Below are 26799 nucleotides of genomic sequence, written 5' to 3' on the forward strand. Positions count from 1 at the left end.
TATTAAAACAGTCTCTTCAAAGTCTGTTTTACTGCTTGCATTAATTCATAGTTTGTGTTACTTAAAGGTTGCAATGTTTTAAACACATTTACAATCACAAATATACCTGCCTGCAATAGCATAGATAATTTTAGACTGGCAATGCTGGAAATAAAAACAAAAACAGATCACTTACAGGATTATTACTTAAAATAATCAAAAGCAGTACCATAACATATTTTAGCTCAAAATATCAGAGAAAGTGTGCATAAACTTTAAAAACATTCTGTTTGATGAGTGGAGAAAGAAATAACCTTTGATATGTGTAAACTATACAAATATACACACACCATCTGTGAGGTTTTTACAGTAATGGATTCATGTTAAGACTGAAAAACTCTCTTTATCTTGTAGGAGGCAGGCTGGTTAACAGGCATTAAGGAATGTGACTGGCTTCAATACAGAGATGTTGCTACTTATAAGGGACTCTTCCCTGAGAACTTCACCCACCGTTTGGAGTAATTCTCAGTTCAAGAGGCATAAAAAGTGTTGTAGGAAGCTCAGTCCCTACATCTGAACCTCTCCAATGCACAGGAGCCCACTTTTATAGATGAGCCATCAGGGTTTACAGACTGACGTCAGAAAAAAACTTGAGTGATACATATCAAATGAGCATGATTGCAAGAAGTTACAAGCTAGCATATTCCGAAGCAGTATGTGGAGAAAATGTCCTTATTTGTGCACATATACGTGGCAACAGGTTTGTTTGTACTTTGTCAGAGCTATGGTGATCCTGTAATCTGATCCTTTCCCTTGCAAATCTCAGTAGCCTCAATACCAGAACCTTAACTTCTCTGCACTAAGTGTATTGTATTGAGTTGTTGCTCTGCAAAAGATTTGATTTATTAATCTTGTAGTACTAAGCTCAAACTATTCTAATTTCAATGTGTTTAAAAAAATTACAAAACTTTTCAATGTTATTTTCAAAAATACATAAATACATACATATAAGTATATACATACACACACAACTGCAGATGTGTTGTATGTGTATATAGAGCATAAGGAGCCAACTAGTTGTATATATGTCGAAGATAAGGTGAGGAAAGGTTCAAGGTAAAGCTAGACAGAAACTGGCTGATCTATACACTTAACTGTGGTACACAGTTAGGCGTATATTTCTATCTGCTTCTGCTTCCCAACTTAACAGAGTAGAAAGGAATGTGAAATTACGTATGTAATGCATTCTGGAATGGTACTATCATATTCTGGCCTTGGTTTGTTTGACCACCACTGATTATATGCACTAGCATATAACCCATTCATTGTTGTATTGTTCACACTTGCTTTTGCTCTTGTCTGGCATTACAGTAAAGAGTTCTGTTCCAAGTGGAAACTAGCTGCTCCATTGCCAAACCATTAGGCTACACTATCTATATCCATAATGCAAAATTATCATTTGAAACCGACAAAGAAATTATCAAACTGACACTCAAAGCTGCTAAACCACCAAGAGAAGGCATGGCTCAGTCGCCTCTATATTACCAATAGCTACAGCTAGGGATGAGACAATTCTGATAAAGGGGACTATAATTTGTAATTTTATTGTCGTTCTGAATTTAACCAGCTGGGTGAGTAAGTAAAAATCTAGGTAAAGATGAATGAACACTATATTTTCACTATACGTATTTATGCAGCACATGAACAATCCTTTGAAAGTAAAATATGTATCCTGTATCAAAAAGTCATATGTAACTATTGTTTTTGTGTTGTGTCATTCAAAAATAAACCTTTGATCAGCTCCATAAGAAGCTTGCTTGTTTATAATCATTATCACCTTTTTACATATACAACAAAAATAAGTAGATGATAGAATTTGTGAAACATGTTTGCCTGTTGTGCATCCAGTTGAAAATGAAAGACACTTCCCCAAAAATAGTACCCGCTGCTGATGGTGGTGTGGACAATTGAGTGAAGAACTCTGAATCAGTCCTGCATTCAGGATCTCGTTTGACCACAGAAACTCACTAGGGAGTTGGCAGTGGGTAAAACACTCCTTAAATTTTACACATACCTTTAAAATCCTACTAGAGTTACCATAGGTCAGATGCAACCTGAAGGCAACAAGAAAATCTGTGCAGACTTTAATGCTACCTGTTCTTAAGCACAAGTATGAGCTAAGTATTTTAACAGTGCCTCTCACCACAGATTAAGGCTGCTAGGACATGCAAGCCAACCTCATCCCAAAGGGCCACATTTTTTTTCTACTGTATGCCTGTGTGTCATATATAAGGACTAGCAACTGCTGAATTCAATATTATAGAGATGAATATAGAATCACAAAATCAACTCTCTTTTAAACATTTCTCAGCCACAGTCACATTACTCCACAGATGAGGCCATCCAGCTTATTGTTCTTTCTGACCAGAAAGCCTTCCGAATTCCAGTATTCTACCTACTACTGAGATGAATGTAGTTCAGGGTCACAATGTTGTTCAGGGTCACAAGTTGCTCAACCCTGCACAGTTATGGTCTAAAAGATGTTATGTTCAACATAATTTCCCATGTAAAAACAAATATATGAACGTTCATTATTTTATAGCAAACATCTCGACAAGTATGTGTTTAAAAACTAAGAATCTAATCTATTAATTATGCTAAAATCAAACTGTGATTTAAATATTGAACACAATGCACCCTGCATTGTGCACACACAAGCACACCTATTCACCAGCTATTTAAAAAAATAATAGATATTGCCCTTCAAAGCTATTGTAAGTCTTTTAACTTATATCTATACAAAACAATATACAACATACCACGTTAACATAATTCCATCGTTAATAGGTTGGTTGCCAATTAATTAAATTTATAATTTGGCCTCAGACCCAGCCCAGCCTGTGTGCAAAATACAACTTAAAATTATATATAAGAGGAAAAACCCTCTCATGCATGTTGAAAATCTAAACTCATATTTGTAATGCCACATTTTATTAATGTGTTCCTTTAATTTACAAAGAGTGCATAAGTCCATATTTAAAAAAAGATATGTTAAAAAATAAAATGTAAAATTAATGGCATTAACAACACATAGCAAGTTCAAATCATCATTAAACAGAGACTTACTCTATATTACTTCATGTAGCATGAGATCTGTAAGTTAGATTTACAAGTACACTACCCTCCAGTGGCTTCCTGATCATTACAAGTCAGTTTCATTCAAGCGTCATTGAATATATAATAGACAATACATATTTATAACAGACATGATTCAGTCCAACATATATACACAGATGTGATGTAGACTTGGTGAGGTATTACAAAGCACAGGAGCTATTTCCCTTGATCAATAAATAAATAAATTCTCTCGTGAGTTCCATCAGTAATTGAGCCATTGGCATCATTATTAAAGTCCCAAGAATAGCCACTTCTGAACATTCTGGCTTCCACTCTGAAAAAAGCCACAAACATATATTTAATAGCAGAAGATGACAGCAATAAAACTTCTATACACAGGGAACTGGAAACTTCAGTGAGAAGAACTCTTGCCTTTTCCCAGACATACCCATTTTCTCTGAACATGGGATTACTTTGTATGGAGGAACATTCACCTATAGGAACCTCATACCTGCCATCTGAAATGATCCAGAGACTTAGTGCTGTTTTACAACAGATATGCTGTTGTAGTAACTATACTGTTGAGAAACTGGTATCTACATGGAACCATCCTTATATATTTCTTGAATACAATTGAAAACTATATCCTTACAAAAAGCATAGCAAGTAAAGCTCACAAAAATAAAACATTGCCATGAAAATGCTTAACATGTACCAGCATTTTAACTCTTGCAAACTGCTGAAACATTTAGCAATGCACAATCTAATTCTCAGAGCGCATTCTAAACCAGCATAATCATAGAGCATTTCATAGGAGGGTATGAAAACTTGATTACAGTCATTCATTTCTGTATGAATCTAGGATTTATTATTACTTCAAAATTAACATTTCCAAAGAATCTTAAAACATAAACAACTTGCCTGTTTCTGCTGTATTCACTGTACAACTGGTTTCTCACTATCCTGTTTTTCTTCAGATTCTTCATCAGATCCTGAAAAGGGAAATAAAGATTAAAATAGAACATAAATTAAGCTTGAAGAGGGTCAGAATAATATTTAGCATAATACATAAATTGAAATCTTTCTTGTAGCGTTCACCTTTATTATGTTAAGTAGTCATGCATATTCATGTTGCAGGTTAATATTGCCGAGAGGCAGAGCCGAGAGATATGTAATAAAGAGGCGGAGTCAGAGTGAGTCTGTCGGAGTCAAGAGGTAGATGCGAGTGGAGAGGGAGATAGAGTGTGGTATTTGGGAGAGGTGTGTTTAGTGAAAAGAGTGAATAAAAACTGTTATATCAAATAGAAGATTGTTATTTATTTTATTTATTTATTTATTTATTGAATTTGTACCCCGCCCATTTAGTCAACCAACTACTCTGGGCAGCTAACAGCATATAAAATAATTCATTTAAAATATGGTACAAATAATATATCAATAGACAAAGACTCAAGGTGAGAGAACAAAATAAATCAAGAGGTGGCTGGAGGGAAGGCTTGCGTGAATAGCCAGGTTTTCAGTTGGCATTTGAAAATGCCTAGCGAAGGGGCCATACGGATCTTGGAAGGGAGGCCATTCCAAAGGCGAGGAGTCACTGCTGAGAATGCCCGGTTTCTTGTTTTTCCCTTCCAGGCCTCCCTTGGCATTAGGCTCCTCAGCCTCACCTCCTGGCTAGACCGAGTGATACAGTAGATTTGGGTGGGAGGAGGGGCGTTCCGCCAGGTACTGAGGCCCTAAACCATTTAGGGCTTTATACGCAATCATTAGAACTTTGAAATCAATGCGGAACCGAATGGGCAGCCCATGTAAGGCGGACAAAGTGGGGGAGATATGATGATGTTTCCTCACCCCACTAATAAGTCTGGCCGCCGCATTCTGCACCATTTGGAGTTTCCACATTGATCTCAAAGGTAGCCCCATGCAGAGCATTACAGTGATCTAACCTCGAGATTACGAGCTTAAAGACAAACCTGAAGAAGATACTTATGAATGATAATCAATAGATCTGTAATCAATAAGCTTGATTTATTTAAAAGACAGTGAGGTTTGGACCTTCATCCTTCCATAAGTAAAGTATGTTGATTTAGGGATCAACTGGTGGCAGTGTGTGAAAAGGAGTATTGGTTTCTCTTCATGTGCTCTGGGTTTGGGGAGTCAGGCAGGGGCCACGAGCAGCAAACGCCACATTTCTCCTCTTCAATTCTCAATTAGTATAATCCAGAAATATTGATAAATGGTTTTAATGAACATGCAGCTCTTTTGCATTCATTATCTCTCAGCACCAAAGGACATTAAACTTAAAAGAGCAACAACAAAAAAGAGTGACACTGGAACCCTCACTGCAAAAAATGCTCTAGACTTCTGTTCCTAAACTGGAGATTTTTTTTCTTCAATTCTGACAATGAAAAGTGTATGCCATTGTAACTACTTGTGAATAAAATCTATAGTGACTAATACTGCTGAAAATTATGAAATCCAATAGAATAATGAACACCGTTTCTAAGAATTTGATTAGCAGCTGAAAAAAACATTTATGATGAAATGCCTGGGAAATATCTCCTTTTGTCTTTCTCAAGCTTCAAATCAAAGCACAGAGGAGTTTATGAAATGTTTGAAGAAATAAAAGCGGAAAGGATTTGGATTTTCCTCAAAATGCTCAAAAAGTGGCTCTCCAGTCACACACTTCTTTTATCTGTCCTGACTTGTTTACAAGCCAATTCCAAAAGCTTTTTTGTTTCGTTTATGAGTACATAATAAATACCATACATGGAAGGCTTTTGCTATTTTACTGTTAATGGCAGTGGGGGGGCACTGAGATATTAGACAAGCAAAGGATGCACAAACGATGTGCATCCTTTGTTTATTTAACATCTCAGTTCGCATTCCCTCAGTCGGTAAGGCAGAAATTACCTCAGACTGGACTATCCCCCTTTCTCATTCAAAATCATCTTCCTGCAGCTGCTCAGCGGAAATAAACTGAATGATTTGCTATATGCTGATAACATTTACAGCAGTTTTTTAAATTAAAAGCAACCTGTGATACTACTTTTAAGCCTTTCTGGAAAGATGTATATCCCCAAAGTTTATTCCCACTCTCTATGATGCATTATATTCTTCTATGTGTTCTATTCTTTCATCACCATTAGATGGAGCTAAAGAGAAATCATGCCATTATTAAATTAAATACAATTTTCTCACAATTCTTCAGAACTTGGTAAAATCAATCCAAAGTTCATATTGCACATCTTCTAGTTACTAACAATAATACACAACACTTTAACAGCTTTTCTATGCCAATGGCACATATTTAACAAATGTATTACATTAAGCCTGATACCAGAAGATTTAGGAACTACTACTTTATAACTTAAAAAACTCAATGCCTTTTCTCTGCGGGTAAACAGGATTTTCAAAGCTGACAGACACATTGCTCCAACATAGAGTTTTATACTGCTATTTAGATTCTAACCGATCTATTTATTGTACCACACATTCTTTTATTTTTAAACTATTCCTCCTTTCTTGGAAGTACTATAGATCAGTGAAGTTTTCAAAAGTGTAAATCTCAACAGACCACTCCACTTTTCATGTATCAAGTTAAATACACTCCCATGTTAAATCGAGAGGCATACAGAAATCTGTAAGATAAAGATCTTTGCACATGCTCTTTTTGGAGCAGAACTTGACAGCATACTCAGATTTCCTAGTTAAGAGGAACTTCTTAGGGGAGAGTAGAGCTTTAGAATTTCTAACCTTTCAGATTGCAGAAAAGTTTGTGTCAGACTGTTTTCATGTCCTTCCCAGCCCTCCTCTTGTGTTATTTTAGAGAGAAAGAAGCTACTTATCACCAGCCCTTCAGCAGCAGCTCTGCAAGGTTCATGCTCTACATTCTTCCATTACGAGCATGTTCCACATGCCCCCCAAAACCCAGCCCGCTATGCCCTGTAGGAAAATACACAAAAGATACTTGTTCCTCCAGCCCTATTGTATCCCCCTGCTTCAGAACCAACCACGAGATTGTAGTAACTATCCTTTTTATTTGCTGAGAATGCCACTGGGCTTTATGTGAGACATGAAGGTACTGAGGAAAATAATGTTGGAGGGCAGCATTTCTCCTTGCCATCATGACAACCTTCTGGACATTTCCAACCAGTATCACCTTTTCTTAGTAACACAAAACCACAATGACCTAATGAATGGAAAACAGAATCAATATTTATAAATACTGACTTTAAAAATAGCTTATACATATTGTTGAGGTTCAGTTTTTTTAGATGACTTCTTTTTGCAGCCTCAAAATTGAGAAAAGTACAAATCAAATTGTTCCTTCCACTATCTAGGTCTCTGAAAAATCACATTTTTCACTTACCCACTTCAGATTCAGGGGGGGAATAAAACTGTCCATCAGAAGGGAGTCCAGGTTGAAGAAGTGCAGCTCGCTCAGACGCATCCTGCACCAATAGCAGTCCTAAAAGGAAAATCGGAATAATCTAATTGTTCCACCACTATCAGCATATAGTTCAACAAAGAGATCACAAGCATGAGTTCCTGCACAATTAGACTTCAAGGAAAGTCATATTACATTTACATTTTGTGAACCACAAAGTAGCATAATCTCTCAAAAACTATTGTATTCTGAACTTCCAAAAGGTAGTTGAGACCAATAGTATATATGAGAAAGAAACTTACTATTTTCTTCTTCTGCTTCTTGGGATAAAACTTTGAAATCTAGGAACCAGGTTTCTATCCAGGCAAGAATGAAAGATATGATGGGCAATACATAGCCAAAAGCACCTTGAGATAACAGCTTAAGGTGAGAAGAGGAAGAAAGAATATGCATTATGTAGAAAATTCAACAGAAAAGTTGTACCACTGAAAGATTATAAATTATAATTCACTGATTATCCATACCTTTGAGATAATTACTTTTGTTAATAAGAAGGCACTGGTTACCGCAGTTGTAAACTGAAAGAAATGTTAATTATTATGAATGCAAATTTCTTTTCAGATTCACTTTTATATTCCACAGTGTAACAGGTATGCTGTAATTTGGTACATAATGTTATAAACCTATCCATTGTAAATACAAATGGAGCAGCAGAGTTTCAAAGTGTATACTACACTACAAACAAGGTAACATGTAAAAACCACTTTTCCCCAACTTAAAAGTCAACTCAAAAGTCTGCTACTTACTGCTATTGCCCACCAGTGTCGCAGTCTGCACAATGCATATGCAAGTATCAAGATCTTAAACCGAAAAACTGCCAGAAGCTACACAGAATATAAATGGGAAAGAAAAGTCAATACAGCCATATTAAAAAGCAGTAAAAGCAACAACAAGAAGCAACAATTCATTAAGCTAAAATCATATCTGTGTCCTCTTCACTCTTTCACTTCTCTTTTCCCAAAGCATTATGTGGACAGTATTCTACATATGCACGACTTCCCCTCTTCACAGTCTTGGCTGTCATAAAAATCTTCAGTGCAATAAGCTGAACCTGGCGTTATATTAGTTCCAGTCACAAGCTTACTCTGCTCTCAGCCACCAAGTCCCTTGACTCCCTGCCCCTCAGCCTCTCTCCTAGGGCCCTTCCTCATTTGCCTTTCTCAACAAGAGGTTCCATTTTTAATGTTTGCTACATCAAGAGACTTTTCTCCAACCAAAAAGAGTTTTCATTTCCTTCAGCAAAAGCTGCAAACCACTTTAGATAGAGCCTGATTTTCTAACAAGCAACAGTGGTCATGAACATTATGGAATATCAAATTTTAAGATAGGTCTATGAGACACATTTTAAATAAACTTACAACTACAGCATTACAAACTGTTTTTGGCTACCAGAACTAAATTTATTTATTTATGTATTTATTTATTGGATTTTTACCCCGCCCCTCTAGACAATGTCTCAGTTCACAGTCCTCCTTCCACAAATTTCAAGAGAAGTGGGATTATTTAATGTCAACATTGTCAAATAAGCATAAACAAGTGATGTATACTGCTGCAATTTGCTCAAATACCCAGTACAGCTATCTTATAAGTTACAGATATGAAGGCCAAGGGGTGGGGGTGGGGGGAGAGAAATGTGTTATTTTGTTACCATATAACTTTTTTTTGCCTCACCAAGAGAAATAATAGATATTTGGAGAAACAAACCTCTCTCCTGTATACAACACTCAATTAATTCCAATATGTGTCTGCATATTAGAGGTAGCAGTATATTTTTGACTAAACATGTATTACAGTGGTGGCTCGACTTATGAACGCCCCACTTATGACCATTTCGATTTACAAACAGCTCCAGTCACAAAATTGTACTTCGACTTGCGACCAAAGCTTTGACTTACGACTGAGAAAGGGAAGGTGGGGAAAGTGGGAAATTTGAACTTTCAGTTAACTGTTGGTCAGTGAAGAGGCTGCTTGTCTGCTACCTCATTCACCCCAGTGGTTAGAGTGTATGGGATACTGAGAGAGACTTCAGACTACCTGGCACTGTACTGTATGTACTGGTGTTTTGTTTTGTTTGTTTTTTTAATTTTTGCTTTTTAGATTTTTGACTTTTTTAAAACAGAGAGACTGCCTGTTTTGGGTGAATACACTGTATTTACTGTACTGTACAGGGTTTTTGCAGCTTGGGTTTGGGCTAGGTGGGGTTATGTTTCTGTGCTCTGATGGGTCTTGCAGTGTGGATTTAAAATGTGAAAACTGGACTGTAATATTAAATTAAAATTAAATGTGAAAATTAGACTGTAATTTTAAAATGTAAAATTTATTTATTTATTTTTGCATTCTGTGGCTCCTAGGGTTTATGTACTGTGACCTCTCTTTTGTTTTAAAATGTGTGGGTTTAAAATGTGACTCCAAAGTTTTTTTGTTTTAAAATCAGAACATTTTCTGTGAGGAGCTGCTGTGTTGGCTGGCATGCTATAAAATGGAGTTTTGACTCCAAAGTTGTTTTGTTTTGAAATCAGAACATTTTCTGCAAGGATCTGTGTTGGCTGGCATGCTGTAAAATGTGACTTAGGCTCAAGTCTCCCCCCCCCAAATTGTCTTTGTCATGGTTTAGGATATTGAAGCTGAAATGTAATTCTAAATGGGATTTGTAATGGAATGGTGTAGAAGGAATCCATCTTAGTCTGTGTCATTTTACTAGAAGCAAGCTGTTTTCTCTTGCAGCTAGTTAGGAATGTTATCATGTAGATAGCTTGGCCAAGACCGAAGACGAAGAGCTGAGCCATAACATCGAGGAAGAATGTCAACAACACTTGCGATCCCATGAGAAGAGGAGGTGGAGAGAGATGGGCAGTCCTTCGTCCTGATTGGCTTACGTCAGTGGAGAGTGAAGAAGGAGGTGTTACCAGCATGTGAAGAAAATGACAGGATGTTACAGGGAGAGAGAGACTCTTTTTAGATTCATTTTTGGATTATTGGATGTTACCATGGATTTTTGAGTTTTGAATGGACTTTGGAGTTCCCAATGCTAAGATGTAGTTCATAGTAGGAGAACAGAAAGGGGGGCTTAGCCTTACCTGCCTTTCTAGCTAGTAGAATTTTCTTATTTTAATTTTTGTAGCTGGAATTTGCTAGATTTCTAACTACAATAGATTATGGAAATGATTTAGAATGCTATTTTTATTTATTTATTTATTTATTTATTGTATTTATACCCCACCTATCTAGTCATTTCGACCACTCTAGGCGGCTATGCTTTGCAACAAACTTTTGTTGCTTTGCAACAAACTGAATATCTCTAATTCTTTATTTTTCTAATAAAACAATAATACTCAAAAACTTATGCTTGGTCTCTTGAGCAGATAACCTGCTACATTACTTAATTGGTTTTTCTTGAAGGCCACAAATCAAGCTACTTTGAGTCCAGTAATTGCCTGAGTTTTGAGAGCTCTGGATGACTCTAAGACTCATGATTTTAACTTGGTTTTCTCAGTGATTTATTAAGTGGGAATAGACTTGGAAAAAGGGTGCCAGTGGGACAGCCTGGTTGAGACAAGGACTCATCTCAACTTAAATAGGGGTCAACTGGACTCTGAACCTCTCTATTCCAGCCTCAGCATTCTCTTAGGAGAGTTGAGAGCTTACAGTCTTCTCTCTCTCACTATGCTCTCTTTTTGTGCTGAGGGGGTCTATTTACTGGAATAATGGTTGCTGGTTTGTGTACCCTAGGAGCCACAGAACAGGAAGCTAAGTGACCTCTCTTTTGTTTTAAAAGGTGTTGGTGGGTGGGTTTAAAAGGTGTTTGGTTTAAAATGTGCTTTGTTTAAAAGGTGTTTGGTTTTAAATGTGTTTGGTTTAAAAAGTGTTTTGTTTAAAATGTGTTTTAGACTCCAAACTCTCTTTCTCCCCTCCCCCCGTCTTCTCTTTCTCTATCTTCTCTCTTTTTGTGTTTTTAACACAAACCTTTGTCGAAGGGGTCTGGGTGCCCCAGTGATGACCTTCTTTCTTTCCTCTTTTCCCCATTGTTCCTTCCCTCCCTCCCTCCTTTCCTGCCCTTTTTTTTAACCTGAGTCATCTTAGGTTAAAAGAAGAAAAATTCTCCCCCTAGTGGTAGAGGATTGATTAACTGCTTTTGCATTTGTTCCTATGGGAACAAATGCTTTGACTTACAACCGGCGCCTCTACATACATCCAAAAAACAGCTAGAATTGATTAATCAGGATTCAATGCATTTCAATGGGAAATACTGATTTGACTTACAACCATTTCAGCTTACAACCATTTTCTGGAATGGATTATGGTTGTAAGTCGAGGCAGCACTGTATTTAAGGGATTCTCGTATTGGTGAAGCTGACTTGGTTCAAGCAAAGAGCAGGGTTAAAGTTTCTTTAAAGCAATTAAATTATAGGAAGCAAATACTCACAAAGATATCGAAGTATGAAGAACGGTAGTCATATTGAAGGACCTCTTTTTCTAATGTATTCTTAATACCCCCATTTACCTAATAAGAGACAAAATTATCCTGTTAACTAATTGGCAAGCATACCTCTAGTCACATACTCAATGTATAAATACTATATTTTACATTGTTAAAATAGTAAAGTTTAAATTTGATATTAATTAATTCATTCACTCACTCCTCCATTCATTCCAAAGCAATTTAATATAAAAAGAAACCCTCAATATATAAATAATCTCAAAGGCTTTCATGGGCGTGATCCCATGGTTGTTGTAGGTTTTTCAGGCTGTTTGGCCGTGCTCTGAAGGTTGCTCTTCCTAACGTTTCGCCAGTTTCTGTGGCCGGCATCTTCAGAGGACAGGAATAAGAACTCTGTCCATGCCCTCACCAGAGCACAGAGTTCTGACTCCTGTCCTCTGAAGATGCCGGCCATAGAGACTGGCGAAACGTTACGAAGAACAACCTTCAGAGCATGGCCAAGCAGCCCGAAAAACCTACAACAACCTCAATATATATATGCTGAAAAAGCTATATCTAAATTACAATTTTCAGCATAAGAGGAATAAGACCATTACAGTGGTGCCTCGCATAACAATGTTAATTGGTTCCGAAAAAAAACGTTATGTGAAAACATTGTTATATGAAGCACCATTTCCCATAGGAATGCATTGAAAACCGGTTAATCCGTTCCAATTGGAACGGATTATCCGGTTTTTTCCCTCCCCCTGCGGCTTGGATCTGACCCACGGCGGCTACCTCAGCCATGGTTGGACTCCCTAGAGTCCGGCCATGGCTGGGGTAGCCGCCACGGCTCAGATCCAAGCTGCGGGGGGAGGGTGGTGAGACTGGGATGCCTTCCAGGCATCCCGGGCTTAGATCCCACCAACCGCCGGTTACCCTTTAAGCGGCGGGGACAGGGTGGGGGGGGGATCGGGAAGCTTGAAGCCTACCCGCGCCGCTTACCCATGCCGTTCTCGGACTTCTGGAAGTCCGAGAATGGCCTGGGTAAGCGGCGCGGGTAGGCTTCAAGCTTCCCGATCCCCCCCACCCTGTCCCCGCTGCTTAAAGCCTCCTTGCGCTGCCTAGCCTGGCCGTTCTCGGACACATAGGTGTCAGAGAACGGCCTGGGTAGGCGGCGCGGGGAGGCTACCGGCATCGGGGACAGGGTGGGGGTGGATCGGGAAGGCTTGAAGCCTCCCCGCGCCACTTACCCAGGCCGTTCTCGGACTTCCAGGTGTCCGAGAACGGCCGGGGTAGGTGGCGTGGGGAGGCTGCCGGCGGCGGGGACAGGGTGGGGGTGGATCGGGAAGGCTTGAAGCCTACCTGCGCTGCTTACCCAGGCCGTTCTCGGACTTCTGGAAGTCCGAGAACAGCCTGGGTAAGCGGCGCGAGTAGGCTTCAAGCTTCCCGATCCACCCCCCACCCTGTCCCCGATGCTTGAAGCCTCCCCGCACCGCTTTCCCCAGCCGTTCTCGGACTTCCAGGCGTCCGAGAACGGCTGAGGTAGGCGGCGCGGGGAGGCTGCCGGCGGCGGGGACAGGGTGGGGGGGTGTCCGCAAGGCTTCGACACCCCCGTACCCTTCCCCCGCCGCCGCTGAGAGCCTTCCGAGCTCTCAAAGGGCTTTCTCCAATATCGGAGGGGGCCCTTTGAGAGCTCGGAAGGGAACTGTCGGCAGGGGACGGTGGCTTCGGGGTCCTTCCGAGGCCGCAGCCCACTGCCAACATTTTCCCCCAGCTGAGCGGCGGGGCTTCAAAGCTCCCGCCGCTCAGCTGGGGGGAAATGGTGCCTATGGGGAAAAATTGCCATCACTATGCGATTTTTTCGTTAAACGGGGCACTCGTTAAGCGAGGCACCACTGTACATGCTATTAAGTCAATTCTGACTTACAATTACTCTTTCCAGGCTTTTCTAAGTACAAAGTACAGTGGTGCCTCACATAGCAATCGCTCCTGTAGCAATGAAACCCCATTTTCGGCCAGCTGATCGGCGGTTCCAAAATGGCCGCCGGGTAAACAAAATGGCCACCCGCTGTTTAGCCTCGCTTTAGAGGCACCGAAATGGCCACCGCAGTGGAGGATTTCCGCATAAGGTTAGTTTTTAAGCCCATAGGAATGCAGTAAACGCATTTTAATGTGTTTCTATAGCCTTTTAAAAATCGTTTAGCAGCGATTTTTGCTGCACCGATTAACGTCGATAAGCAAGGCACCACTGTACTCAGAGGTGGTTCACCATTCCCTTTTTCTGGGGGTGCTCTTGGATCGTGTAGTATGCCCAAGACCAAATAGGTTGGCTCTTCCCCACGGGTAGAGTGAGTGAGGAACTGAACCCCTGACCCATGGCTCCACAGCTAAGTGCTTCATCTCATTAAACCAGCTAGCCAACTCATAAAACTACTACAGAATTTAAAAGACAGTTTATTACTTTGTTACTGTCTTGGTAGACTTTTACATTTGGTTCAAACAACAGATCAGACCTGACATGAGGGAAAATAGAAAGTCTTACATAAAAACTCTGCACACATTAGCAAGCTTACTTAGGAGCTACAAGAACATGCAGCAACATAGCTGAATTACCACCAAAACAAAATCTGAAACACAACTTGCAACTATAAGAGAATTTGCAGAACTGAGTTAATTCAGGGCTTTGCTACACTGTTTATTTTAGGATAGCATCAGCATAAGTAGCATTTTAGCATACGCATGCCCAGCATATGAGTTAAAGCAACTTTGACATAATGTAAAAATCAGTGATTTTAAATTCACAGGATAGGTTAAAGTTCTCTCTGGTGTTTGAGGAACACAATACTAGAGGTCAGGTAACTTTGACCCTCATGTGTAATGGAGCATTCATAAGCATAATATACATATTTGTAATGGTCTCTCTATTACTCCTTGCAAGGTACTTGATGAATTTACCAGTGCAATTAAAGAATCTTTTAAAAAAAGTGTAGGAATGCAAAACAAAAATGAAACAAGAACTCTGCTACAAATGTCTTCCTTCTCAGTTGGCCACTCCCGGCAGGGGGCGGGAGAACGATTTTACCCACATGGCTGCTGAGTGGCCAGCCAAGCAGGGAGACAGCAGAGCTCCTGGCACAACTAGTGAGAAGAGTGGGACCTGCACAGTGCCGGGATGCATGAGTGAATGGGCCTTATTAGGTCCATCTGGGATAGGGATAATTGTATTCATTTACAAATATGAATATCCCCATCTCTATTCACAATAGTTGGGACTAGCAGTTTGTTTGTTTGTTGGATTTAGTAGGTCTTGGTTATAAATGGTGATAACCCATTTACTTTACTTAAGTAAAGCAAAAGGATTTAAGTGTGGATCAATCATCTAGCAATTAATTTAGTGTCTACTCCAGTTGGAACTAGCAAGTATATTTGGGCCCTGGAAATATATTTAGGCTTGCTGTACACAACACTACTGTCAAAAACAAATTTCTATCAGTTATTATTAGACAAACTCTCAGCATGTTAAATAAAAATTACTATATAATAAGCATCAGACCTTTTTTAAAGCTATTATATAACAACCAAAATCCTGTTGGTAATGTATACATTGATAAATTAAATTGCAAAACTCAAAACAGTGAATTGCCACAAACTAGCAGGGACCAGCTGCATTTCCCATGCATGCTTATGCAACTGGACATGCACCTGATAACTCAGCAAGTACCCCATTCATAAGTGGCAACTCACTGCCATGTTATGCAATTTAACTTATACATACACAAATCATAACTAACATAACACTAAACACTTTCTTAAATTGGATGGCATACACCATGAAGTATGACGTTTTTAAACCTTATGGTTACCAGGTTTATTTCATTTTTTACCAGAAATGGGAAGGCAGCCATTTAAAATGGCATTGCACAATGCCATCTGAATTTTAAACAATTTATCAATCATCAGGAAAAGCTACAATAATGATATAATACAGCAAAATGTAAGGTTAGCACTTTACCAGATCCTGCCTTGGTTATTTTCTTATGCTACAATCCTATACTCATTTTCATAGGAGCAAACCCCACTGAATTGAATGGGACTTATTTCTGAGTAGACATGCAAAGATGTGGGGAGTGTTTTTCTTTTAAAGATTACGCTGAATGAGTTCTAGAGGCTTTTGTAATTCCTGTGATAATTCTAATTGAGAAATCAGACCAGAAATAAGGTAGTAGGATCCCTGTATCCAAGGAGGATTGATTCCAAGTCTCCCCATGGATGCTGATAACCACAGATAATAGCAAACACTATACACAGCAAGGTAAAAGAAAAAAAAATCAAGAAAGGAGTATTTTCATCATGTATTACCAGAACTGGTCAATAGAGGAAGCCAGAGACAATACTTCTGTGTTTCCCTGAAAATAAGACAGGGTCTTATACAGCGGGGTCTCTACTTAAGAACGTCTCTACTTAAGAACAATCCAACTTAAGAACAGCTCCATTTGCTAAATTTTGTTTCTACTTGAGAACAGAAATCCAAGATAAGAACAGGAAAAAAAACCTTTCCTGCTCTTTTTTTAAGGTCATCTTAGATTAAAAAAAATTCTCCCCCTAGTGGTAGAGTACGTATTAACCAGCTTTGCATTAGTTCCTATGGGAACTAATGCTTCAATGTACGAACGCACCTCTACATAACAAAAAAAACCCATCCAGAACAGATTAATTGGTTTTCAGTCCATTCCTATGGGAAATTTTGCTTCAACTTAAGAACGTTTCAACTTAAGAACACCATTCCAAAACGGATTAAGTTCTTAAGTAGAGGTTCCACTGTAGTTTCTATGGACGGAAAAGAGCAGATACGGATTAAATGGTTTTCAATGCATTCCTATGGGAAATGCAGATTCAACATAAGAACTTTTCAACTTGAGAACCACCTTCCAATACGGATTAAGTTCTTAAGTAGAGACCCCACTGTATTAATTTTAGCTCCAAAAAACGCATTAGGGCTTATTTTTAGGGGATGTTTATTTTTTTCATGTACCACAATCTACATTTATTCAAATACAGTCATGTCATCTTTTTCTGGTTACTGCACAATGGTGGAGGGCAGGGTTTCATTTAACTGGGGCTTATTTGGGGGGTAGGGCTTATATTACAAGCATCTTGAAAAATCAAACAAAAATAAGACCTAACCTTATTTTCAGGTTAGGCCTTATTTTTGGGGAAACGGTATATATTCTTCAACAAGAACACATAACTTGCTTTCTCTAGTGGCCAGTTCTGATAAATACATTGTGAAAATATGTATTTCTAGGTTTTTTTTTCTTTTAATATTTTTAAATTTTCATACATCAGAAGAGTGAAACCACGGATACTGATCCTGCGGATACAGGGATCCTACTGTATACCTTTTGTAATGGGATATTTTCTATCCACTCTCCAGTGTTCCCCAAGAAACAACTCTCCATTTGATTTGAACAGGGGCTGCCTACTGACAATCAAGAGCTCTGCTGCATCATGATCAGGGCTTGAAAAATGCACTCATCCACTTGTCTGTGAAGAGTGAAAAATGCTGCTTGACGAGCCACACCTCCCTCCTTCCCTCCCTGCCTCCTTACCCTCTGTGTCTCCCTCAATGATCCTGCAGTCCTCCCTTCTCCCCTCCCATTGCAAAAGGAAAACAGCCCTCTTCTTGTGAGAGGAGAGTTTGAGCAACACATAGATACATAGCTATGCTGGAGAATGTAGAGTAGTCCCATGCTGGAGAATATGGAAATTCCCTGCTCCCAATTTCAACCCAATGAGGACACATCCTGGGGTGGGAGGGAACCATGGCTCCTTAAGACGCTGGGCGCTTTTGATTCAATTTTATTTTTGCTGGAGTCATTCAAAAGAAAGGCATTCAAAATACAAGCTTCATGACCCCACAGGCACGCAGGTAATAAAGCAACCCAAGTCTGAGGGTATATTTATTTTGGTTTGTACGCATTGTTAAATAGAAATAAAAGTGAACAAGTGCCTAGTTTTAATTTGTTAACATAAATTGCAAGGCTATAGTCCGGTCAAGCTGACTGATGAAATTTTTGACTGACAGGTGAGACATTCTAAAATTTTTCAAGCCCTGATCACGATTAATGGAAGCATGGCATGGTATTTTTTTTTTTTTTGTCCTAATTCATTTTACTGGTTGGAAAAATTAAAGCACTTTAGGGAATGGGGGAGAGTTCTGGGTACACTTCCTGTTCTGTCTGTGTTTTTGAGGTATTTGGTTTTGTTTTGTTTTCTTTTAGTTTATTAAGAGAAACCACACAACAAGAAGTTTAAATTGGGAGAAATGTCTACAACTGTTCAGGTGATAGTAAGACAGAACACCTATACTGTAAATCTAGGTCTGTGTTCATTCAGCAATCAAAGGAGTCTGAAATGTCCCATAAAGTTTAAACAACCCCTGTAATGTTGTTTATACAGCTGACTTGGACAAACAGCCCTACCATTACAATCCGATCTTGTAACTGTAGTACAGTGCTGAAAGTCTATGCAGAAGAGTCCCTGATTAAAATTCCTGACAGCCCTAGGCTATTTTTGGCTGGTAAAAATTATTAAAGTGACAGAAAAAAACACTCTAAACACTCTAAAATGCTATGAAAATGTTAACTCTGACTAATCAGGTAGTGCATTTCTGGGCTCTATGTACACAGAATTATTGCCATCCTATTCTGTCAACATGACAGCTTACTGAGTCAGGAATATTTACACTATTCTGTTTTTTAAAAATATTGTTTTCCATGTGCTGCACAGTGCCTTCTTAGACATTCCAACTGCATTCAATTTTTTAAAATGAGACTTAAGACAATAGCTCCTGCAAGGTCAGAATTCTGCTGGTTTCCAAGTACCAGCTCTAAATCTACACCTGATAAGTAAAATAAAAATACATCGTTTGAATTATATTTTGTCCAACCTGTATCTTCATGTATTTTCAATCAAACTTCATAGTTGAACACAAAATTGTCTCATCTGCATTCACTTGGACTTAAAACATCTTATGCAAAAAGAGCTGACAATTCTTACAGTTCTTTTATTTTTGTTTTTTATACACAGAAACTAATGCTGCTTATTTTACAGTAGCAGCTCCAAAATAAAGTTCAATTTAAAAGCATTAAAATTGCAATATTATACATAAATAGTCAGAATCCCCATTAATTTCAGTGGTCCAATCTTGTTGCTTTAGTGCAATAAATTGCAATATAGTAGGCCCACCGAATCAATGGGGATTTAGTAAGACAATTCCTACAAAAGTTCTAGTATTCGTATAAGCCTTCTCTAACTACAATTTACAGTATCATGCTAAAGTCCCAACTAGAGTAGGACCATTCAAATCAATGAAAGTTACAGAGGTGGTGACACATTAAATCCTCACTGATTCAGTGGGCCCACTCTAGTGCAACTCACTATCCTAAACAACATGATTTTGGCCAATATGTCATACTCCCAAGTAAGCAGGCACAGGACTGCAACCTAACTTAATTATATCTGGGACAATTCACTATTCTTGAACCTTTTAACTCTCAGAGGATATTTTTTTAAAAAAAAAATACTCACATTTAACTCTATTATCCACAGCAATGTTACAAACAAGAGGTCAAAGGTCACAAAAAGACAGAAAGTCCTTCGGACATCAGATATGCCCTTTTTCTCTCTGCTTTCATAGGATTCAATTCTGGCCATTAACTGTGCTGGGTTGATGGAATGAACATCCCGTAAAGAAGGATGGGAGCCCAAACGGCTACCTAATGAATTTTCTTCATTATCCAGCAGCCGATTCATTCTGTCTTCGGTTACACCAATCTTTTTCCACTTTCAGCATCACTACCAGGCTTATCCATAGAGGTTTATCTACAAAAGGAAAATTCCACACTTAGTCATGTCCATCTGACAATTACTAATCGAGCTCCACTTGATCATATATATAAAATAAATCATTATTCCCTAATAGCAAAACAAAGCAATCACCTATCAGTTTGGAGGCGACACAATAATGACTGTGTGCTGCTAATCTTACTCTGACTTATGGAGGCTCTTTCCAGAGTTTTCTGTGTACTCAGAAGCAGTTTGCCATTCCTTTCTCCTAGGGGCACTTTGCTACTGCACAGCTTGCCCAAAGTTACAGAGGCCGGCTCTTCTCCTAGCGGCCACAGTGGGGAATCAAACTCACAGCCACTGGGTTCTGAAGTCAAGTGACACAAGACCATCTAAAATGAGGTGGCATATATGGTTGATGTATTCCCCAAATATTGTGAAGTCTGTAAATATATAATATGACCAAAGATAAATAAAAATGTAAGTGCCCATAACATGACTTAGTGAGCTTCTAGGACCAACACAATGCTGTAATGTAATTACACAAGGATGTAATGAAAGTTAATTCCATATTATCTTAAAAAGAAATATCTTTTTGTTTCTTTTTATGTTATCAATGTCTCAACTAGTCCCATTTCAGATTTTTATTTTATGAGAAAATAATTGTTGAGTTTAACATTTTTTATGTTTTCCCACCAATCTAATACAGTTCATTCCCTATTACATGTTGGGATCATTAGGACTGTTCTGCAGTAGAGAATCACAACTTTGTGGTTCTGACATCTAAACCTAATCACTATCAACATAAAACAGGAAATAACAGTCTGCAATGTACACAGAAGAAAATCATATTCCAATAAGTCTATACTGTATAGCAGTGGTCCCCAACCTTGGGCCTCCAGATGTTCTTGGACTACAACTCCCAGAAACTCCCTACCACCTCTGCTGCCCAGGATTTCTGGGAGTTGAAGTCCAAGAACATCTGGAGGCCCAAGGTTGGAGACCACTGCTGTATAGTGCTGCCTCGCAAGATGAATGTAATTTGTTCCCTGAGAAGCAGTGTCTTGCAAAAAAAATCGTCTTGTGAAAAACAGCTTCCCATAGGAATGCGAGACATCAGTCTCGGAAAAAATATCATCTTGCGAAGCAGGATCATAGAAGAAGCTGTCTTGCGAGGCACCATAGCGATAAAAAAACCATTCGTCTTGCGTTTTTTTTGTCCCATGAGGCGTTCGTCTTGTGAGGCACCACTATACTCTGGTTGAAGATCTCCTTATAAAATTAAGAAACAGAACTGCTATTTTACACAGAAACACAAACTCTCCCTGCATCTCTGTTTATGATCAATAGAACAAATAAACAATTGTAGCATTTCAGCTGGGGAGGGGGAACTGACCAAAATACAAATGCATGCTCACAGAACCTGAACATATCTTGCTTTATTTGAGCAGACAATTGTTTGCTCTATTTCTAATGGCTGCAGACACTCTGCTTTAAACCATTTAATGACTCTGTTATGGCATCATCCTGATTTTTCTCCCACAATTTCCCAGCAGCTGCTAACACTGATCCAGATACTTTTACTACCCACTTTAGTTGAAAATTAAAAAAAAAACCCACTATGATTCCTAACTATTCAAGGGCTCAGTTTAGATGTTCATTCCAGCTTATTAAACCAAAATATGCCTATGTCTTTCCCTATCTATCTACCTACTTATCTAATTTGATTTTTATACTACCCATCTAGCAAGCTACTTTGGACAGTGTACAGAAACAAAATCAAAAATCATAAAAACACATTCTAAAATACAGTGGTGCCTCGCTTAATGATGTTAATTGGTTCCATTAAAAAATCGTTATGTGAAAACATCGTTAAGCGAAACACCATTTCCCATAGGAATGCATTGAAAACCGGTTAATCCATTCCAATTGGAACGGACTGCCGTCCTTAAGCGAAAATCACCATAGGAAACATCGTTGAGTGAAACGCGGTTCCCCAATTGAAATGCATTGAAGCCGACTCAATGCATTTGAATGGCTTTCCGATGTCCGTTTTCGCTCATGTAAAAGTGCCTTAAAATGTTTGAAACCTGTTTTAAATGCTTGCAATCGTTAGTCCACCTCGTGAAACCTATGCAAACTTAATTTGATGTTGTTCTGAGTCTTCGTTAATTTTTGTAATGCTTTTCAATGAGAGAGAAAAAAATTCACCAAAAATTAACGAAGACTCAGAAAACCACCAAATTAAGTTTGCATACATTGCACAAGGTGGACTAACAATTGCAAGCATTTAAAACAGGTTTCAAACATTTTAAGGCACTTTTACATGAATGAAAACGGACATCTTTAAGTGAAAATCCCCCATAGAGAACATCGTTAAACGATGCGGAAAATTCCTAAAAGAAACCCATTGGTAAGCGAATTCTTCGTTAAGTGAGGCAATCGTTAAGCGAGGCACCACTGTACAAAAATCAAGGGCAGGGGGACAAAAAACCCAAACCATACAGCTCCTTTCATCCTCCTTTCACTGGATCACAATTAAGCTAGAAAATCACTAATGACTACAACTGCTAATGTTTCCCTTTTGAACCAACATTTATTTCATTGAAACCAGAAAATGACAGTTATCAACTTCAGAACAAGCCGAGATCTTGAACAACTCTCCAGAGAAAGAAGAGAACATGATCATTTTAATGCAGAAGTATTACGTAGTGGTTTCATTAATCAATTACCTGTACTTCAAACAAGCAGCAGCCTGACAATCAACAACAGAGCTAGGATAAGGAAGACAGATGAAGAAACCAAAAAGAATAACATATGGCCTAGACATTATGCCTCATCTTCATAGCATGAATATCACGATTATTCTACCTAGAGTTAATTTTCTCATTTCTGAGACCAACCTGGCATGCACATGTCAACCAACATTTGGCATACACTAGGTATACTATCGAATGTTTATGAGTAGGACTTTGACTTTATGAGGAACACGAGTTGTAACAAAAATATATTTACACTGACTCACACCTTAAACATTTTCTTTTAAAAATTCTGTAAAGTAAGTGGACTATGTAAAGTAAAAGATGTCAGAAAGAAACAACCGGTTACACACCTCGGAACGCTGTTAACAAGCAAACTTTATTTCTATTTTTCTTGAATAACGTTGCTGTCTGTATAACTCAGTGAGGTGTGTACCTTACAATGAAGCCACCCTTGGAAGTTAAATGTTCCACTGTGCTTCCTAGAAGAGCCAGTCGGTGTAGCTTTGAGCAAACTGACCAGTCCTGGAATGCCCGCAGAACAAATGAATAGTAAACCATGTATGAATACATTATATGTAGAAAATCCTGGAAAGCACTGTCATAAATCAGAAGCAACTTGACAATATAATTATTAAATAACGTTCTGGAACTATGCATGTGCACTAAGCTTAATCGCCAATATGCTTTTCTGGAGCTGTGCCAGTACAGCAGGAGTGACATAACCAGCATAAATTACCAAAAGCAGAAACTGGCAGAAAAAAAAAGTTCTAATGCAACTCTAAAAGCCTAAATAGAGGTCTATGCTTCTTGTCACACTACATATTTGCCCATGTGGATTTAAAACAGTTGTCTTCCTTGACATACTCTGAACTCCCTGTGAGAATCAAATCTAACTGATACAGAGTTTCTCACTCTGGTAGGGCAAGTTATCTCAAGTAACTATAACAGCTTGATAGTTTGTTAATGCAGGAATGGGACTATCATTATTTTATCTATTAACCATATCCTCACCTGCTCATGGTGTATTAATACAAAGGACATGTATTTGCACTATGTGTTTGAAGAAGCAGATTTTGATCAGATTTTGGCTGACTGGTGTGTGCTCTCAAGTCAGAACTGATTTATAGCAACCCTGGTAGGGCTTTCAAGCTGAGAAAGTGGTGCCTCGCATTACGATGTTAATTCGTTCCAGCGAAATCGCTGTAGAACAAAAACATCATAAAGCGAAATTTAAAAGCCCATAGAAACGCATTAAAACCCAATTAACACATTCCTATGGGCTTGAAACTCACCATCCAGCAAAGATCCTCCATAGTGTGGCCATTTTCACTGCCCGTGCAGCGAGGAATCCACCCCAGAAAACAGCGGGCAGCCATTTTTTTAACCCAGCGGCCATTTTGAAACTGCCGATCAGCTGTAGGAAAATCATCGTTTTGCGAGAATCGGTTCCCGAAGCAGGGAACCGATCATTGCAAAGCGAAATTCCCCTATAGGAAACATCATTTTGCAATCACTTTTGCAATCGCAAAAACTTCATCGTTATGCGATTTCATTGTAAAAGCGCTCGTCTTGCGAGGCACCACTGTACATTATTTAAGAAGTGGCTTTACCAGTGCCACACCTCCAGTGAACTGCCATGGCTGAACATGGATTTGAATCCTGGTCTCCGGAGCCCTAGTCCATTACTTTATTCACCAGATCACAAATTCCATAATACCATACTGTATTATCTTCCCCTCCCCAGCCTCTCCCCCCTTCTTTTTCCCATGCTGCCACCATGGCCAGTCAAGCACAGCTACCACTTTCGAAACTGAAGGCACTCATTTCGCAGAGGCATCTTTTCATGTTCCCCAGAGCAGCCTTGCAGCCACTTAAGGTAATGTAGGCAGTCCTATTTGCAGCCAAGCAGTGAGTGACCTGCTCCCTCTGCTTCCCACGGGGCCAAAAAGCAGCAGTTATCCCGGTCGCATCTCAGCTACTTTCAGAAAGATGGCCCCCAAAAAGCCGAGATTCCTCAGCACTGACACAACAGCTCGAGACGTTCCCTCCTCCTGCCTTCGGGGGAGAGAAGACGCCGGCGAGGACCACGACCAGAAAACGTTACACAGGGCGAGGCTCCTGCGGCCCTTCGCCTCGGGGGCGGGAGAGAACAGACAAGGAAAAGCCGGAGGAAATGACCTGGGGCGTGGGAGGGTCCCAAACAACACTCGGCCGTGCCCTTGAGGCCTCCCACGGAAGCGAGAGAAGGGGGAAAACAATTCTACATACGTCAAAACAGGGGCCCGCGACGGACAAGGGGTCTCAACACGGAGCAAGGGGGCGGGTAGGGCGCTCTCGGGGGCCCGACTGGTCTCCTCCCCACAAAGGGCGATGATGGGCCGCTTACCCGGGACGCCTCGCTTTCGCTCTCGCTCGCTTTCGGAAGGGCGGGAGAAGCTCGCCTCAAGCGACCCTGGCTACGCGCTCCGCTCTCCGGGGGGGGGGAAGGCGGACGCGCTGACTAACGGTCCCAGCCGCCGTTAACAGCAGCCAAACGCCCCCGCCCGGCCTCGAACTGGCGTCGCGGGCGGAGGCGGGCCAAACGCAGCGCCGAAGCGGCCGACCGCAGGGAGCGCCAGTCGCGGCATCGCGAGGCAAGGGGCGGGGCTTAGGAGAAGGAAGAGCGCCTCTTAAGGAGGCGGAGCTCCACAGGCGGTCGCAGGTTCGCCCAAGCGAAGAGAGGAAGGGTTAGGGAGAAAAAGTGATTGGGGAGGGGGCGGAGAAGGAAGCTCCGCAGTGAATTATGGGAGAGTGTGGCCCGATGCTTCTGGAGTGCAACTCCCGTCAGTTCTGGGCAGCATAACCAGTTGGTAGGCATGCTGGGAGTTGCAGTCCAGCAAAAAAAAAAAAAAATTCTGTTGGGGCGCACGCTCTCTCTCCCACCGTTTGTTTACACGCCTAGGAGTTCGCCTGGCCCTAGGGTGTTTGTCTGCTGAAGTCGCCGACAGCTCACAATTAAAAGGCATGTGTTTCTAATCTGTTTCGTTTGGCGATCAGATTTTCTTTTCCGGTAAGAAAAGGAGGTTGAAGAAATAAAAGGAAAAATGGTGATAGGGCTGTAAAATCCAACACGATGTGATTGATGCAGAGAACCCTATTGGTAAGCAGCAACAATGAATTATAGGAGCTGGTATAAACCAAATTGGAAAGATCCCCCTTCAGTGGGTAACCAAATCTTGCAGATTACACACATCTTTTCCTTCTTGTTATAAATTCCAGCCATCACCACTTTTAGAAAACAAAACTACACTACTAGGACAAGCAAGTTATCAGGAATAAAACAGCTGATTTTAACAAAGCATATATTATACTTCTAGGTAAGCAACAGAGAAAAACATATCTTGTAGAAGTGGGAGTTCCATCAACAAACAACCTCAAAAGTACAGAAATTACAAAAACTGCAAAATACCAAACAGTAAGGCAGAAATTTAAAGTGGAAGCAAGATCAGGCCATCCTCTCTACACTAATTTCAACAAGGAGATTGATTCTGATTTTTCCCCCAATTTAAAACAATTGCCGATACAGTAACAGCTAAATTGCTTCCTGAAATTCAAAAATCTGATTTTGCAAACATTGTCTCACCCATAAATTGTAGGACATGACTCCTAATTTTTGGGCTTGATCCTTGGGCTATCTTTTGCACCAGCAGTACTGAGAAGCAACTGAGTAGAAATAGTAGCAGCAACAGCAGCTCCTGGTAAATTGAATGAATAGTCATTAAGGAGGAGCATTTAATCAGGTGAGAGCCTTCTGTTACCTCTGTCTGAAGCAGTATGAGTGGAACATTTCAAAAATAGATTTGTCTTTCTCTTTTTTTGTGAGACCTAATCCTGATACGCAGTGATAATAACAGTTTCCGAGTCATCTATATTGAACGTTCAGTGCACCGACACATATAGTATCAGGATCAGTTTCTGCAAATGGTTGTCTGAAAGCCACATATTTGTATTTTGAAGATACTATATTTTTGACCTGCAGTACAGACATTCGAAGACAATGTTCATTGCCATAGCTTTGGACTGTGGTGTGACATCAGAAAACTATCATTATGACATCAAGAGTGAGCTCAGCAAGGACTAGAGTGGCAGATGAAAATCCTAGTGTTGCTGTTGAAGTAGGAGGCTGTTGTTCAGGCTTGGGGCACAATCTCATTAATTTGTAGACAGACAAGAGGAAAGATGAAGCA

General features: G+C 39.7%; 2 protein-coding genes across 9 annotated transcripts in view; one reads left to right on the forward strand and one right to left on the reverse strand.

Annotated features, from left to right (window-relative positions):
• AMPH (amphiphysin) overlaps positions 1-1790 on the forward strand; it is a 199937-nt gene extending 198147 nt beyond the window's left edge. For all 6 annotated transcript variants that reach the window (XM_073003773.2, XM_073003769.2, XM_073003771.2 and 3 more), the window contains one exon: positions 394-1790. In XM_073003773.2, coding sequence (XP_072859874.2) covers positions 394-501 — 108 coding nt within the window. In that variant the 3' untranslated portion in view covers positions 502-1790. The remainder of the gene's footprint in view (positions 1-393) is intronic.
• On the reverse strand, positions 14-26214 carry STARD3NL (STARD3 N-terminal like). 3 transcript variants are annotated; one of them, XM_020788184.3, is made up of 9 exons: positions 26196-26214; positions 19554-19847; positions 11967-12044; positions 8290-8367; positions 8008-8061; positions 7786-7903; positions 7466-7564; positions 4018-4088; positions 14-3430 (listed from the first exon to the last, which is right to left on the reverse strand). In XM_020788184.3, exons 2-8 carry the CDS (start codon positions 19776-19778, stop codon positions 4033-4035), a joined length of 708 nt encoding a protein of 235 aa, XP_020643843.1. In that variant the 5' UTR covers positions 19779-19847; positions 26196-26214; the 3' UTR covers positions 14-3430; positions 4018-4032. The 3 variants fall into 3 exon arrangements, with proteins under 3 accessions (XP_020643843.1, XP_020643842.1, XP_020643841.1); XM_020788183.3 differs by lacking the exon at positions 26196-26214 and adding an exon at positions 24842-24982; XM_020788182.3 differs by lacking the exon at positions 26196-26214 and adding an exon at positions 24960-25204 and having other exon boundaries at positions 2954-3430.
• Between the last annotated feature and the right edge of the window lie 585 nt (positions 26215-26799).

The sequence above is a fragment of the Pogona vitticeps genome, chromosome 6 (assembly GCF_051106095.1).
Source record: "Pogona vitticeps strain Pit_001003342236 chromosome 6, PviZW2.1, whole genome shotgun sequence".
NCBI classification, from domain to species: Eukaryota; Metazoa; Chordata; class Lepidosauria; order Squamata; family Agamidae; genus Pogona; species Pogona vitticeps.

Excerpts from the sequence above, each read along its gene's own strand:
- STARD3NL (XM_020788184.3), bottom strand. The coding sequence starts at position 19,778 with ATGAATCGGCTGCTGGATAATGAAGAAAATTCATTAGGTAGCCGTTTG. Across the intron at positions 12,045-19,553 it reads TGTGGATAATAGAGTTAAAT|GTAAATGGGGGTATTAAGAA; the intron begins GTGAGTATTTTT and ends GTCTCTTATTAG. Across the intron at positions 7,565-7,785 it reads AGAAGCAGAAGAAGAAAATA|GACTGCTATTGGTGCAGGAT; the intron begins GTAAGTTTCTTT and ends TTTTCCTTTTAG.